This window comes from Phaethon aethereus (genome assembly GCF_964289735.1).
Source record: "Phaethon aethereus genome assembly, chromosome: 1".
Taxonomy (NCBI): domain Eukaryota; kingdom Metazoa; phylum Chordata; class Aves; order Phaethontiformes; family Phaethontidae; genus Phaethon; species Phaethon aethereus.
The window spans coordinates 219,616,733-219,633,323 of NC_138575.1; the positions used below are offsets into that span (position 1 = coordinate 219,616,733).

General features: G+C 51.0%; 2 protein-coding genes across 2 annotated transcripts in view; both read right to left on the reverse strand.

Moving 5' to 3' along the window:
* CAPN5 (calpain 5) overlaps positions 1 to 16,591 on the reverse strand; it is a gene marked incomplete at both ends in the record, with an annotated part of 76,135 nt that overhangs the window by 12,796 nt on the left and 46,748 nt on the right. Inside the window, one exon of the mRNA XM_082007237.1 lies at positions 10,540 to 10,671. Within this exon, the coding sequence (XP_081863363.1) occupies positions 10,540 to 10,671 (132 nt within the window). The remainder of the gene's footprint in view (positions 1 to 10,539; positions 10,672 to 16,591) is intronic.
* OMP (olfactory marker protein) lies at positions 2,696 to 3,723 on the reverse strand. The gene has a single exon (XM_082013333.1). The coding sequence runs from the start codon at positions 3,628 to 3,630 to the stop codon at positions 3,151 to 3,153; it is 480 nt and encodes a 159-aa protein (XP_081869459.1). The 5' UTR covers positions 3,631 to 3,723; the 3' UTR covers positions 2,696 to 3,150.

Consider the following 16,591-nt stretch of genomic DNA (forward strand, 5'->3'; position numbering starts at 1 on the left):
CCCCTGGGTTTTGGGGAGAGGTGGTAGCTCTGAATGCAGTACCTATAGGGACACCACACGTCAAGGCACACAGCACAGCCCCTGCATGTGACCTGACGCTACATATTACCTAAAGGATTAACCTGGGCCACATCTACAAACCCCAGCAGTAGCTAGAGCCCAGACCCTTCCAGGAGATCATCATGAGACTGAGGTCCACGGCTCCCACCCACTCCCAGAAAACCTCCCCAGACATCTCCATCCATCCTCAGTCGATGCTGGAGAGCATGCCATGGACCACTCATCCCATGATCCCACTGAGTCCCGGACTCAACTTAGTTGTGTGACACTGAGGCAGCGGAGACCACATCTCCTCATTCACCCAACTGTGCTACTTTTTGCTCAGGGGCTCCCAAAATCTGGAGCTGTAACACCCTTCAGTGGGACAAATTTACAGAGAAAGGGCTCAGAGGCAGGTAAATTTGGAGCCCAGAAACACCAGGTTCATTTCCCTAATCTGGTTTAGGGCTTTTCTCATTTTTCTTCAGTGGCTAATTAAGAGGAAAGGCACCTGTGACCCTGGAGAAATGACCCCAATTAGAAGGAGGAATTTGTAGACACCGATTTCTCCAAGCTGGGGCTCTTCTGCTGGGAACTTGCCAGCTCAGGAAGGGGAGGGAGGGACCCGGCTGTGCCAATCATCTGCTGAACTATGGTACAAACTGGGATGAAATTCCCCTGGGAGATAGGACAGAGTGGTGTATCCGAAAGCTTTTATGGGATGCTTAAGCTGTGTAGAGAGAGTTTCAGTGACTGGTATAAAGAGGCTCATTTTCCCTGCAGCAGAGAGAGATCACACTGCCCCACTCAGCTCCCACCCCCAGCTCTGATGGAAAGGAGGATCCACATGAGGATCTACCGGGGGATTGTTTCCCCTCCTCTGACCAGCTTCAAACCCCTCCCCAAACTACACAAACTGCCCAATGCTCCATTAAACGTTTCACACCAAGAGAAAAGAAAGTAAATGTTCGTTTTACTTTTTACAGGAGACAAAAAGGTGCTCAAAAAAACCAACAGTGACTTGAAAATTGGTGGGTGCTGTTGTACTGCGTGCAGGATTGGGGCAGCTTCCAAAAAGGGCATGAAGAAGACACGCACAGCCTCAGTCCTTAAGGGGAATCCTGTTGACTAGACTTTTATTTACTGTGGTACATCAATACCCAGCGAGGTATCTGCAGCAAGAACTCTACCCCAGCAATCAGCAACGTAGCAATGGCATACTGTGAGACCTGGCATGCAAAAACCCCTTTGGATGTTGGCAGTGGCTCTTGTTCTTGGGTCTAATGTGGTTTGTAGTCAGGAGCTCTGCTCAGGGATGTACAAGGAGGGGTCTGCTATGGGAAAGTCTACCAAGACCCTAGAAGTGGGTTTGGCCCACAGTGGGTCCATGCTATGGCCAAGGAGGGATGGATCCACTTTTATCTCTCTTCACTGAGTCCGGCATTTCTTGGGGTCTAAGCAAAGACATCAACTTCTCCAGCAGTGCTCATGGCACGGTTGTACTATTTGGTGGTTGCTGAGCTTTGGCTGTGGGCAAGGCTCAAAGCTCCCACCATCTGACCAGCCAGTAGATGATCTTCCTGCTTTCCTTCCCCTCTCTGCCTGGGGAGGCTTGTGCAAATCATTTTATACATTATTATTGGGCTGGGGAGGGCACGGAGTCTGCCTCTCTGGAAGCTTTGAAGAAGAGGTTAGACTCTTTTTGGGATGGTCCACACCAGTCAGCAGGCCATGGGTACAAAGTCACCTTGTCCTGGCTTTCCCATCACTGCCCTCTCCTTACACACCTCAGGAAAATCTCAGGCCATACCTTGAGGAGCGCTCACCCAAATTTGAGTGCAACCTTAGCAAAGGACCAATTGTAATAATACTTGACTCTCTCAAAGGACATTTCTATCTGTGGGTCTTAAGAAGCTTTGCTAAAGCACCCTCCACTTTTTGGTGGAGGAAAAGAGAACGTCCAAAGTTAGTAGTTTATTCACAGCCATTGGACAAGCCAGGCACAAAACACCCTCCTGCTCCTAAACTTGCAAAGGTACCATCTCCCCTCTCTGCTCCCATGGCCACCCAGCCACTGCTCCCTGCCTCAGCATTTGTAGAGGGTGGGAGACACTGCTTTTTGGGGACAGCAGTGGTGGGTTCCTGCTCTGTGGTTTGCAAAGTGCTCTGCAGCCTTATGGCTCTCTATAGATGCTTCAGAATAAATATATTCATGGGTGCTTTAAGGCCACAACAATGCACAAATTGTTTTTGCTGCAGGGGACTCAATGGGGGCTCAGACCTACAGCCTGCTCTGAGCTGCTGCCTCACTTGCTCAGCTCTGCACACATGCCTGCTCCAACCCATCTCAGGACCAACAATCTCCAGGCAGCACAAGGTGAGCAACGTGCTGGACTACACCTCCCCACAGTGACCCCCAGCAAGAAATGGTGGTGGCTGTCAGGAAAAGGGTGGTCCAACCTCCCTGCACCAGTTTCTCCAGTGGATTTGCAATCTGCAGAATACGGCATGACCAAATGTCCTGCAGCTTCACGGCAAGGTGATCCTCCATGGGACTGGTCTTCAGAGACACCAAGCAGCCACGGTCGCAGCAGGAGTCACCGCAGCCTGCAAGCACTCAGCATCCTTGCAAGGAGAAGCACTCCGACGCAAACAAGCCCTCCCTTTTTAATGGCTAGGATGGAAACCAGGGCTCTCTCCGGGTTGTCTCTGCTGTTTCTAGTACGGCACTTTCTTATTTTTCCTTCAGGCTTTCGGTATATAGTTGCCACAGTTGGAGGGCTTCATATTTCCAAGCAGGCAAGACCCCGTGCCAGTCAGATCTGGGGAATCCCTGCTGAATTCACAAGCACGCAGCCTTATACTCCAGGCAAACACAGCAGCAAGCTCCTGGCTCCCTCCTCCCCATCATTGAGAGGGCAGCATGTATGGGGAACATTTCGCAGGGCTGAGAGATTCCAGAAGTGCCGAGCTGTCCTCCACTTTTTTGTGACACTGTCCCTCATAAAAAAAAAGAACCATGTAAAAAAAAAGAACCAAGAAACTGAACTGAGAGAAAGAAAAATGAAGACAAAAGCACAGCTGGAGCAAGAAGGGCTGAGCAACAGGGGATCAGGCTTTAAAAACTACGGAGCCTTTCAGCTGCGCTGGTTCGAGGCCGTCAGTGAAAGCGAGGAGGAAATACATCACCTTGCGGATCTGGGCTAGCTCCGCTATCCGCTCCCCAAATTCCTGGGCATCTGCCTCATTGCACTCCACCTCCTTGGCTCCTGGCTTCTTCCAGAAGATGCCCACCGGCTCCAGCAGCTGCCGGTTCATAAGGTGGGTGAGATCAGGAGTCCAGTGCTGGGAGGTGCCGGTCACCATGACCTTCCCAGGTCTCTCCAGCTGGATGTTCCAGCGGAGGAAGCGCAGGTTGTGCTGCCGGATGAAATCCACTCGGTAGACGTGCTCATTGGGACGCAGCAGCTTCTCACCATCCTGGGGCCTCACATTTTTTTGCTGCAGGCTCTGGAATCGCAGTCGCATGCATCGAGTGAGCTGGTCATCGCGGACGAAGGGCAGCTCGAGCAGCCCTGCCTCGGCTGCCATCGCCGCGGTTGCTCCTCTGCTACGTCCTCAGTGACGTTTGGCTCTCAAACAGGACACGCAGGGAGAAAAAGCCTCCAAGCCCCCGGAGCTGGTGCCCCCTCTCCACGGTCCCGGCGGTGCTAAGCAACCCGGCCGGTGACGCAAAACACCCTCCGGGGCTTCCTCCGGGTGCCCTCCCGCCTCGTTTGCGGATCAGGAACCGATGGTGCTGCTGTGCGCGATAATCTATAGGGAAGGGATGTCTGATGTCAGCCTCCCTGGCAACCTCCCTGACAACTGCGGCTCTGTCCTGGTTTCAGCCAGGATAGAGCTGGTTTTCTTCACAGAAGCCAGTGTGAGACTGTGTTTTGGATTTGGGATGAGAAACTGTTGATAATGTGCTGATGTTTTGGGTTGCTGCTGAGCAGTCAAGGACAGTCCAGCTTCTTGTGCTGGCCTGCCAACGAGCAGGCTGGGGGTGCACGGGGAGCTGGGAGGGGACACAGCCGGGACAGCTGACCCAGACTGGCCAAAGAGATATTCCCTACCATACGACGTCATGCCCAGTACATAAACTGGAGTTTGCCGGGGGGCGGAAATCGCTGCTCAGGGACGGGCTGTCGATCGCCGGGTGGTGATTATGCCGAAACGAAGGCGTGCAGCCAGGGATGCCACCCGACAGGTCGGGGTGACAGCAGCTTTCTCTTGAGTGTAGGCTCATGGGATAATTCAGGGTGGAAGGAGACCCTGGAGGGGTCTGGTCCAACCTGCTGCTCAAAGCAGGACTTCAAGGTTAAATCAGGTTGCCATAATCTTTGAGTATCACCATGGACGGGGATACCACAGCTTCTCTGAGCCTCTGTTCCAGAGCCTGGTCATGCTCATGCTGAAGATATGCTGGAGCTTGTGCTGTTGTCTTTTGTCCTGTGACTGTGCATCCCCAGCAAGAGACCGGCTGCATCTTGCCCACACCCTCCCATTAGGTACCTGCAGATAGCAATAAGCTCCCCTTTTGCCTTCCCTCCTCCTGGCCACACAAACCCCAACTCTCTCAGCCTCTCTTTGCATGTCCTGTGCTCCAGACCATCTCGGTGGCCTCCATCAGGCTTCACTTCACAGTCTGCCACTGTCTTCTTCTGGGGAGCCCAAAACAGTTCCCAGATGGGGATTAGCAAATGTCAGAGGGAAAGAATAATTTGTTTAACTAATAATAACTAATAAACTGTGTGTTTGGCCCCCAGCTGTGCAATGGCACACGTTTGACTCACAGTTTGTCCCTGTGTCCTTTTCTGGACAGCACGGCTGGCAGAAGGCAGGCTCCAGACCGCTCCTGCAGCAGCAGGTGGGCACCAGCAGCTCAGCGTAGGTCTGCCTGCCCTCGAACGGACCGGTACAAAGTTGGAGAGTTGGGTGAGTTGGGTGCTCACGTATGAGCTTCACCTGAACATGCCTGGGGAAAGGGAACTCAGGCACAGTCTGCACCTTAATGCTTGTCTCTTTGGGCCAGGTGGAGAAGCAGGTCCAAGATGCGAGCAACCCAAAAAACCTCTTTCCAGGCACTGTAGGGATGCTCTGAGCCCACACGAGCACCAGCAAGACCGTTGTGCCCAACCTGGAATCACTCCTCCCTCAGCAATTGCCGGGCGTGGTTAAATCCAGAGCACTGGTGCAGCGCTGGTGGATTGTCCAGACAGTGGATGGGATAAAGGGGGATAGTGGTGAATGTGCTTCTCTTTGCAGGGTGCTGCATGGTAACCCTGGAGACCTTTCTGAGCTGAGCCACATGTGACAATGTCATATGGACCTTGCTTGGACTGCCTTGTTTCTTTTAGCCCCATATGCGGTGGCAGTAGAAGGAGCAATGACCTTGCATCTGATGATGAATGGACTGCAGTGGGGGTCCAGTCTGTTCCTTCCCTGCCCTGCTGAGGTACAAGACCAGCCTTCAAGGTATCCTCAGAGAGCAACAACTAACTACAGGTTGTAGAAGACCTATGCAAAATGGACTTTGGGAGGTCAGTGCCCTCAAGAGCCACCTGCTCATGCCATCCCATCCAAGACTGCCCTGCGCTCTGGAAGCAACCGAGAAGGAAGGAGACCAGGCTAGGTGGTGGAGATACAGGGTTGTCTAAAGCACGTGGCGTCAGACCCTGGCCCTAGTTTGTTGAGCAATACCAATGGAAGCTGTGGGAGTGCAGGTACAGATCCAGACAACCCTTTAGGACCAAGTCCTGCTGGAAATTATTTAAATCCCCCCATTTCAAGGCCTTCATTTCTTCTCATAAGAGCTAGACACCTCTGAAGGGTCATATAAAGGATTTTAGAGAGCCAGATCACACCTAAAGCCATGTAGGGTCAGACAAGACTCAGGAATGTAGAAAAGAGCTCTAAATTAAATTCCAGTATCCCATTCCCACTCAGCGGCTCAAACAACACAGGCTTAGGGAAGTAGGGACATGGAGGGAGCCTTGGAGTGAGGTGGAGGAAAGTGTGTGAACAAAACCATCTCTTGGGATACATGGGGATGCGCTGGCCCATCCTATTCCCTTGAAGTCATTCCCCCACGTGCGACGGATGCACTCGACCACTTAACCAAACCAGCGGGGGTTTGGTACAGGCTCCAAAAGAGGTAAAGGCCTGACCTGTAGCCAGGCCAAGAACTCCTCTAGTTCCAGTCTGTTCTCTGAAAACCCACACAGGAGCAGAGTGACACAGTGGGCGTCGACGGATATGAGCTCAGAACACCCATCATGTGATCAACACAGGAATAGTGGGTAGCTTTTCCAAGACTCATTTCTCAAGGAAAAGTAAGTTGTTGGTACAAGGAGTCTCACACATACCTTCCCCATCGCATGTAATCTGACTACGAGCCAGCTGCTTTATTCCATAAATATGACAGCCTAAGTGAGCCTTCTTTGAGCTCTCCCTGCTAGGCAGCGTGGCTGCAGGGTGGTGATCTCTCCTCAAGCTGGGACGCCCTCAAGGTTGCTCCTCAAGGCAGAGAGACCTTTCATCAACGGCAGATCACTGGTAAGCCACCAATATCGCGCATACCCTTATAGTATGGTACCTTTGATTTGGTCTTGGTAGCTTTGATTTGTGTCTCGGTAACTTTGAATCGTTTTTCAAATGATTGTGCCGTACAGAAATAGGGTGACTCTTGCTATTGAACTTTGTTAAGTTGCACTTTTACAACATCATATTAAACCCACTTTTGCTAACAGCTTTGACAGTGGTTCTTTAAGCGATGTGAGTCACCCGTTCATGACAAACTGGCGTAGTTGACAGGATCCTACATCAGATCCACGACCAACCGGCATAGTTGGCAGGATGGCAAGTAGTATCACTGATTACTTACGGAAGCATGGCATAAGTCTGAGTCCCAAATTGTCAGAAGAATGGCCTCGTGATAATTGCCATGATTGGGAAGCTGTGGAAGAACAGCTAAAGGCAGCCAGGGGGGGCATAGAAAAGATGGAAAAGGGAAAGGAATGATTTGTAAAATGTTAGGCACCTGCCTAGAAGCCGCCTGTCAGGGTAGGATAAAGCATAATATAGGGAGACAAGATCTGAGAGGGGAAATAGAAGGCAGGAAGGCAGCGGACAGCTATTACTGTCCCTGCGAATTGAACAGCTACAGGAGTTACAGGAAGAAAAGGAGAAAACACAAAAGTTGGAAGAAAAGATTGAGATGATGCTTATGTGGGCCCTGCACCCCCCTAAGCCCATGAAAATTAGGAAACCAATAGTGTCCCCAGAGGACTGGGACGGTGATATTTGGGGTGATCCTGATGACCATGAAGAGGGAAATGTTAACCCCCTGCCTCTTTCGGACTCCTCCGAATATAAGACTAGACCCATCATTACGGCAGAATACATTCTGATTCCAGTTGGTCCTCAACGACAACTGGTGAAATTTCTAACAGATATGGGAGCACAAATTTCAATGCTAACACAACAGGACACCGACAAGCTGGGTATGCAACCCGGATGGCAGAGTGTTAAAATCACGGGAGTAAACGGAGCGAGTGTTATTTGCCAAACCGTGAAAGCTAATTTATGGCTCACCAGCGAGGAGCGCATATCGTCCACTCACTTTGCAGTTAAAAAGCACAATGGAAATATTTTGGGTTTCAACGTTTTGACCGGACAAAACTGGCGCTTGCCAGATGGCAGCGTGAGGTATTTTGGCACAAGTGCCGACCCCAACCACGACAGAAATGGGGAGGCCACGGTGCGTGTACTCTGCGCAGCCCCTGCACTGCCCAGTTCAAAAATTACCAAGGTACCGCAGTATCCAATTTCCGCTGTGGAACGAAAAAACCTTTCTGACGTAATAGCAGACTTGGAAAAATGGCACATTATTTCCAGCGCCCGCTCCCCATACAATCCACCCAGCCGGCCAGTCCGAAAGCAAGATGGGAGACGGCGTCTGGCGACTGATTCTCGGCACGTGAATGCCAGCACAGCCCCGCTAACGGCTGCGCTACCCACCATTGCAACTTTCACAGCCACGGACGGCAGCGCTAGGTGTGAAAGACGTGTTCTTCAGGGTCCCCTTGGAGGAAGAGGATAAAGAGAAATCCACTTTTACCTGGAGGGGGATATGGTACACCTTGCGCAGACTCCCACGGGGATACAGACACCCGCCCACGATCGCTCGTGCTGCACTTGCTGAACTTTTACAGATGGTCTCACTCCCTCGAGACGTGAAACTGTACCAATATATAGGTGATATTCTAATGGGAGGAACTTCCCTGGAAAAGGTGAGGGAAGCGGCAGCAGCAGTGGCAAGCACTACATAGAGCCGTTGAGATCCCACCCGAGAAATGTCAGAGACCAAGTAGAGGAGTAAAGTTTTTAGGTACTTTGGAGAGTGGGCCGTGCAGTGATTCCTTCAGACACCTTAAGAAAAATCGAACGGCTACAAATGCCCCAATCTAGCAAAGAGTTACAACAGTTAATGGGAACTTCAGGATGCTGGAGAAAGCATGTACCTGGATTTTCTATCATAGCTTGTCCGTTATGTTCCCTTTTACGGAAAGGCAAACCCTGGGAGTGGAAATTAGAACATGAGGAAGAGTTAAAAACTCTGACTGAAGAATTAAAAACATAGAAGTCGCTCGGACCAGCACACGCTTGCGACCCTGTTATAGCCAAATGGGGTTTTGCTGAACATGGTACTTACCATAACCTATTCCAAGCTGGCCTTGATAGACCAAAGAGATCTTTATTATTCATCTTGACTGCATTTAAAAAGAAAGAACAGAGATATCCTGTATGGGAAAAGGGACTCTGGTCAGCATGTCTCACCAGAGCCCTGTAGCGACCACCACAGCAAACAGAACGTCACTGGGAGGGAAGGCTTGGGGAGAAGGCTGCAGCTTTTGCTTTTGCCAGAAAACAAACCTTCCTGAAAGAAAGAGGAGGCAGTTAAAGAAGAGCCTCTGAGAATTAAGGGCATGGAAAATGAGAAGTCACAAACACCCCACAGCCAAATTGCCCAGGGAGGAAAAGCAATGCCATTGGCAAACTGAAATAATGAGGTGTCCAAAGGGAGCCAGCTTCTGTCAGTTGGCATTTCCCAGGGCAGGGCTGGAAGTGAATGGTGAGGAGGGAAGACAACTGGCCCGCTCACCCTCGGGAGACACTGACACAGAGGAACAAGCTAAACAACCCCTTGCACCACACCTGTAACGAGAGCCTCCACAGTCACCACGGCCACGACGGGAGGAAACCTTGCTGCTCATCCAGAATCACAGAATCACAGAATCACAGAATCACTAGTTTGGAAAGGACCTTTAAGATCATCAAGTCCAACCATTAATCCAGCACCACCATGTCCCCTAAACCATGTCCAGAAGCCAACAACAGCTATCCTGTTCCCATATAAAGACTTGATTTTAGCAAAAAATGAGGATGCTGCAACAAGCACAAATTCCCAAGGCTGAGCTTAGTGATCATGATCGTAAAACCCACGTGCAGCAGAGACTGGGAGTACCACAGCACCCAGAGGCGATGCAAAGGAGTAGGGTGGAGGGACCCTGTGGGTCTGTTGCAGTAGGAGGCTGTGCGTGAAGCAGGTGATGCTATCTGCACACATTGTAGGACTTCTGTGGCTGCCTTTTGCAGTAAAATCTAGGAAAAGATGCTTGCAATGTGCTGGTCCTACAATGAGACACACCCTTACCAGGGACTGAAGATCATGTGAGTCTTGGCTTTCACAGGCTTGACCTCCTCCACAGCCGAGGGACATGGCAGAGATGGGCACATCCTGTCCAAGGATGTGGCATCGAGGACCAACTTCCCTCCTTGTGCCCCTGTGGTTGCTCTCCTGGTCTGGTGCAGCCCCTTTGTGGCTTTCTGGCCTGCAACACAGTGCCTTTGGACCCCAACTTGAAGGAGCGCCTGCTACATGGTGCAATTCAACCACGGAATGTGCCAGGGATGGATGCTCTGGGGAAGCAGCAGCTTGGGAGAGATACTAACACCCCGAAATCACCCTACCTGCCCCAGTGCAAGGTGTCTCATTGCCAAGGTGGGCGTGCACTGAGCAGCCAAAGAGGAACCATGGGAACTAGGGAAACAGGGCCAAATGCTGCAGCTGAGCATCCTGAATTTTGTTCTTCTTGTTATTTTTTAGGTTATTTTGGAGTGAGAAGAGTCGGGTTTGTGATCTAGAGGATGTGATGGGACTTGATTCACCTGGTTAAGGAGAAACTGGCCAAGGGTTTGGCTTGAGTGTGATGTGACTGCAGTCATAATGACTGACTTCTCCTTGAAAGGTAGTCCTTTAAGGGAGGTTTTTGTACATGAACAGTTTTTCAGGACCTGAGGCATCCCTGAAGAACCGGGTTTTGAGCTGGACAAACACAATGCAAAGCCAAGGTGTTGAAGACAAGCTTCCCCCTGACTCGAGGAACTGCTTACCTTCTGCCAGAGAGATTCCCGGGATGCCAGGGAGGAGCAGGCAGCCACGAACCAGCAGTTCCCGACCTGGCCCTGGTGTAAGTCATGGGAGCTGATCCCATCCACAAAGAGATGTGGATCATTGCAGATCTCCTGTGGGATAGGAGAAAAAGAGACACACTGGGTAAGCGATAAGACAGGGAAATCAGGAGCAAGGCTTCCTGGCAAAGGAAAATCTCTCTCTCTTCCTCAGGCTCCATTTAAATCCCACCTGCAGCTTTCTGCTGGCCTCACTCATCACGCCGGTGACAGCAGGGCCCTGTCCTGCCTTCTGCTCTCACCAAGGCATGGGCAGCATCACTGCCAAAGTGACGCCAGACCTACTCCCTACTCTGTCCCAACATCAGCACAGCTTTGCTATAATTTTCCGTGGTGATAAATGGTACGTTTTCACACCATTACAGCCCTAGTGACCCCTTCCCTCTTCTAAGTCTAACCTTTGTAATTTCTCATAAGTCCTTCAGCTCTCCCTACCCCGTGACTGCTTTACAAACTTCTCCCTCTCTTTTTCTTTCTCTGGAGAGCATAAGAGCATCACCCAAAATCACCGTCTCCCATGCTAGGACTCATTTAGATGAGAAATCACAGTGCCTAAATCAGACAGTTCACCCAGGAAAGCTCAACGCAGACTGAGGATTCACCCATGGGTGCAAGAAGACAAGGTCCAAAAGCCAAGTGTCCTCACCCAGGAGGTCTGTCCTTCCAGATCTTAGCAGATGGATAAAATTCGGTGAGCCAAAAGCTTTGCTGCTGGGCCAGGAGGACTAAATGCTCATTCCGTCACCAAAACCAGCACGGTGGACTGTGCACGGGCACCATGAATGGAGGCACCCGAGCAGGAGGCAGGTAGGAGGTGAGCTCGTCCCACCAACCGCTCAGGCACCAACCACACCGCCTTTCCTCTGCCTGGCTCCTGCCAGGCTGCCCTCCCTTATTCCCGCTCCCACTCAGAGCCTGGCCAAGAAAGCACTTAAATAACAGAGGGTGTTGAGCAAGCTTCGTGTGAAACACTGCCTTTTTTTTTTTTTTTTTTTTAAATCTTTTCTCCTCATCAATCCAGTCTGGAAGGTCATGTCCAGCTGGGGGCTGGGAGCGGATGGGACAAAGAGCCGAGATAAATTTTCCCCTTTGGTCATTTAATTTGAAGGAGGAAAAGGAAAGCAGATTTTTCTTCTCCCTCTATATCCCCAAATTTTTCAAGTTGGCTTGAAATATATATATATATTGATATATAATATCAATATAATATACTATATATACTATATATCAATATAGTATATATATTGATAATATATATCAATAATATAATAAATATATCAAGAATAACATGTTCCCCCACTTTGCACATGAGGACTTCCATTGCCTCTGCCCATCACGGGGAGGAGCAGGAACCGCTGCTTTGCAAGCACCTCCCGCCATTCCCACCTAGCCAGCACCGTACACCCGAAAAATAACCTGAGCTCCATCCCGACACAAACTGGGCAGGCATCAAACCCAAGGGAGAGGACTACTCCCTTCCAGCTGCAGGTGTTGCAGGAGGTTGGGATAAGCACTAGAGGGAGGCAAGCCACAAAGCCAAGAGGCACCCGCGCTTCTCAGCATCCCTGGGTGCGGGCAGGGATGGGAGAGGAGCCGTGGGGTTTAACTCCTGTTTGGTGCCACCAAGGAAGCACTCCGAGCTGGGGAGGCATCCGTGCCGTCTGTCAGTGACAGGGAGGTCTGCAAGAGCAGCTCCTAGTGATCTCGCTCTGGGGGGGCCAAGGCACCGTGTTTGCCCCATGTGAGGACCACACTTGCCCTTTCCACTCTTGGGTGAATCCAGCGTACAAAGAGAGAGTCACTTGGTATTATGCAGACAGGGAAGGACACGAAAGCACAAAAAACGAATCCTGCTTGGGAGAAATTAGCATAGGGTAGAGGGTGTCAGATGCTCAGGGACCTCTCCTGAGAGCAGAGCTGCCAGTTAGCTGTGATTTCTCCATCATCAGGAAAGAATTTGCAAATTAAATCTCCTCAGTTGCTCATTTTAATAGAGGGGAGCCCTATGTACTCATCAAAAGAGCAGCCTGCCCTGGCACAGTTGAGGGGTGCAGCTCATTAGACCCTACTCTGCTGGACCCATGGCAGCAACGAAGGTGCCACGGCTGGAAACGCTCGCGCCAGGGCAGGCTCCCTCCACAAAAGACGCTTCTCACTTTGACCCAGCTTCTCTTCCCACTAATGCAGATGGGCTCCTAAGGGCATATCGTGCTTGAAGGATTCATTCAGGCAGCTCTTCAGATGCTGCAGTAGGTGTTTCCCATTCAGGTGCACACTTGAAAATGGCATTTCAAGGTGCTTTTGGTCCAGCGTGGTTGTGGCTGAAAGCACACACCTGCTCGACAGTTTATCAGTCCACCGACTTTTTAACCTCCTTCCCTCATGATTTGCAAAACTCCATGGCAGTTTGCAGCTGAGTTGGAAGTTTCCTAGGAGCACGAAGGTTGCTAAATGCCACAATCCTCTGCTGTGGCAGGGGGTGACAGCCTCTTCCTTGACCCACGATCTTGCATGCCTGGTGTCTCAAGATGCATCAGCCCTTTGGAGAAGGAGTGATGCTTTGAAAGAGTCCAGCACGATAGACAGGCCCATCTGGAAGGAGACATCAGATGAGCTCTGCACACAACTTGGGCAAGCCCCAAAATGCTCAATGAGTCTTCCCAGGAGACCACTCTGAAGGGCAGAGAGGGGCTGCCGTGCTTCCCTGCAGAAGGACCATGTAGCACCCTCGAGATGCAGGACTGAGCTTGGTCCCAGTGGACTCCTGTGTTCCTAAGCACAGAATCATCAAATCAATGTGGTTAGAAAGAATTTCTGGAGATCATCCAGTCCATCCCACCTACTCAAAGCAGGGCCAGATACAGCAGGTTGCCCAGGACCATGTCCAGTCAGGTTTTGAATATCTCCAGGGATGGAGACTCCACAACCTCTCTCAGCAACCTGTGCCAGTGTTTGGACCACCCTCCAAGTCAAAACGTGTTTTCTCACGCTTAAATGGAATTTCCTGTTTATCAATTTGTGCTCACTGTCTCATGCCCTGTCACTGGACACCACTGAGAAGACTGGGTCTGCTCCCTACCATCAGGTATCTATGCACATCGTTAATATCCCCCTGAGCCTTCTCTTCTCTGGACTGAAGCATCCCAGCTCTCTCAGCCTCTCCTCGTGTCAGATGCTCCAGTCCCTTAATGACCTTTATGGCCCCGTGCTGCGCTTGCACAGAGGAAGGCAGCACCGGGGGGCTGATCCACCTTCAGGGTGCAAAGCACACTCAGCCACGAGGCACCATGCCCACACGCAGAGGTGGGTGATGGACTAGAGACCAGTAGGGACTAGGTCAGAAAGAGCCAAGAAAAGCGTTGGACTTCTTTTCCCTTTTCCTGTGGGCAGAACCGAAAGAGATAAAGAGCTTGTTCTGCAGCCAGCCTGAATTACAGGGCCTGGGGTTGTGTGTGCAAGGGGAGGCGAGAAGCAGAGATGCTCTGATCATAGAAGGTCATCACCGTGGTTTCCTCCCCTCCCTTCCATGCAGCAGACAGAAACCAGGTGAGCAAAAACATTTACCCAGGGTGCTTCTCCAAAAAGCAAACACCACGTCACCCTCCCAGTGCCACAACCCCGAGAGAGAAGAGGGCAGCACACAAACGCACACACCTACACACACCCTGCGGGCCTTTTGGGTTCAGGCATCAGCCACCACAGAACTCAACGCTCACACCACAAGCTCAAACTGCTCGGTGGCACCCAAGGCTTCAGCAAACAGTGAGTTTGTCCTGACTTTCGTCTCACCACAGCCAGATCCTGGGTGATGGCTGCTCCTAGTCTGGACACAGATGGAGAACAGCAAGGAATAAAAAGGGGAAAGCCAAAAGCCATAGCCGTAGGGAAACTATGGCTTTGGTGTGTTGCTCAACTCCACCTCGGGCAAGAAAGCCATCCCTGCCTCTTCACCCCCAAGGAGAACCTGTCTTGGAGGATCCCAAGGATCCTTAGCACCATCAGAGCTGGTATGCCTTCCCTAAATGCTGCTGCTGAAATGGCCGCCGACCCCCAGGCAACAAAATACAACTTAGAGAAAGCCTGTGCGGATGGTCCCACGGAAAGATGTGGCCCGATAACACAGGGAGGGCCCAACGAGTGATTCAAAGTCCTGGTGATTCACATACTCCTTCCCTCATCCTTCCTCCTGCTCGGGACCGAGGTGGAAACCAGAGCTGAGGCTGGGAGAGGACTCTGAGGTCCCTGTCGATGAGAGGCTGATTGCAGAGGTACCAGGTCTGGCTTAGGGGAGCCCAGAATGGATCTGTGCCAGTTTGCTCCCTCTGGCTTTGGGTTATTGAAGCCCATTAAGGAAAATGAGACCAAATGAGTGCAATGATTTTGCACTTAGTGGTGTAATTTTGCTTCCCACCAAAAAGCATGTGGGCTTCTCCTCTGCTCTCCCCTTTGGTACTCTTTCCCCCAACACACACATTTTCCTTCCCAATGCATTAAAACCAGAAAAGATCATCCTCAATCTTCTCCAGCTATTCAGGTTCCACACAGGGTAGCAATGAGCAAATCACCCTCTAATTGGCTTTCTAATTGGTGCCTGTCTTCTCATAAATGTTTCCCTGGTGCAGATTTCCAAGCATTAGATACACCAGGGATCTGGATCATGTCAAGCCAGCTGTGGGGAGGGAAAAAGCTAAGGGGGAGAATAACCACGTGAGATACAACATCTGCTGCATGCCAGCCCCATTTTTTGCTAACAAGACTTTGCAAGGAGCAGACCAGTCTAATTGCATTGCAGAGCCTGGCTGTTTCAGGAGCAATGCTTTCACTCGGACTTGCAAAATCAGCAGGATGATAATCTATCAGCGTGGCTGCGCTCTCCCCCTCCTGGGCAACAGGGAGCCAAAAGGATCCTGTGTCTTAAATGTCACTCACACAGCCAAGAGAGTAAGAGGCGTCCAAGCACAGTGGGCAACGGTGACACGGCTGACACAAAGGTCCCTGCGCTGCCTTGCCGCAGCTACCTGCATCGGCATGCAATTTTGCAAAAAGCGTAATTAAAAAATTTGCACCAGCGTGACACAGGGAAGGGAAATGGGGTGAGTTTAGAAACCCAGGAGTCTGTGTTTTCAGAGGGATTATAATTTCCTCAGTGTCTCAGCTTCACACACACCGAAGGGTAGGCTTGGCTGGCAATATATAAAAAAACCTCAACTGTTGCGAGGGGGTTGTATTGCCTCCATCAGGCATCCCTAATGCTGATCCACCCAGAGTATCTCAGCGTAGATATATTTGCTTCTGTTATCAGCTCCCACCCCATGCAAAGGGCGTTGGACACTCCACCCACAGCAAACGGGACTTGCTTGTAAAAGAAAGGCAGCAAAAAAATACACTCCCCACCAACCCCATGACTCTGCTTGTGTACCTCAGCACTACACCAGGCCATTTGTTTTGGCACCAGAAAGAGCGTGGGTGCTCTAAACAAGATCTAAAGGTCAATTTTCAGGCTTAGCAGCCTTGTCGGTTTTATCTTCCGGGTATCCAAAGTACAAGGCACCAAAGAGATCTCCGTTAAAGCAATGAGACGTGGAGAGACACAACATGGTGTGAGAGCACTGCACCTCCCTGGGCGCAGACGGAGAGGGAGAAGGATGGGAAGGAGACCTCGGACCCACCATCCCCATTCCTCCCACTCAAGGGATATAATCTTGGAAAGTCTCACCATTATTCAGCCCAGGACTTCTTTGCTCTCCACCCAGCCAAGACTGATGCAGAGGCCACCACAGGCTGGTTTTCAGCATCTCCACACGTTCGGACGCAGCCCTCCCTGGACTGCCTCTCCCACAGCGAGTTGTTTTGATGCATCTGGTTGCAGAGCCACTAGAAGAAAATACTCTTTGGATCTGACAGCCCTGAGATCTGCAGATCTCAGCTGAGAAGCAGTACAGTCTTCGCACGCCTGGCTGACAAACTGGGGCGT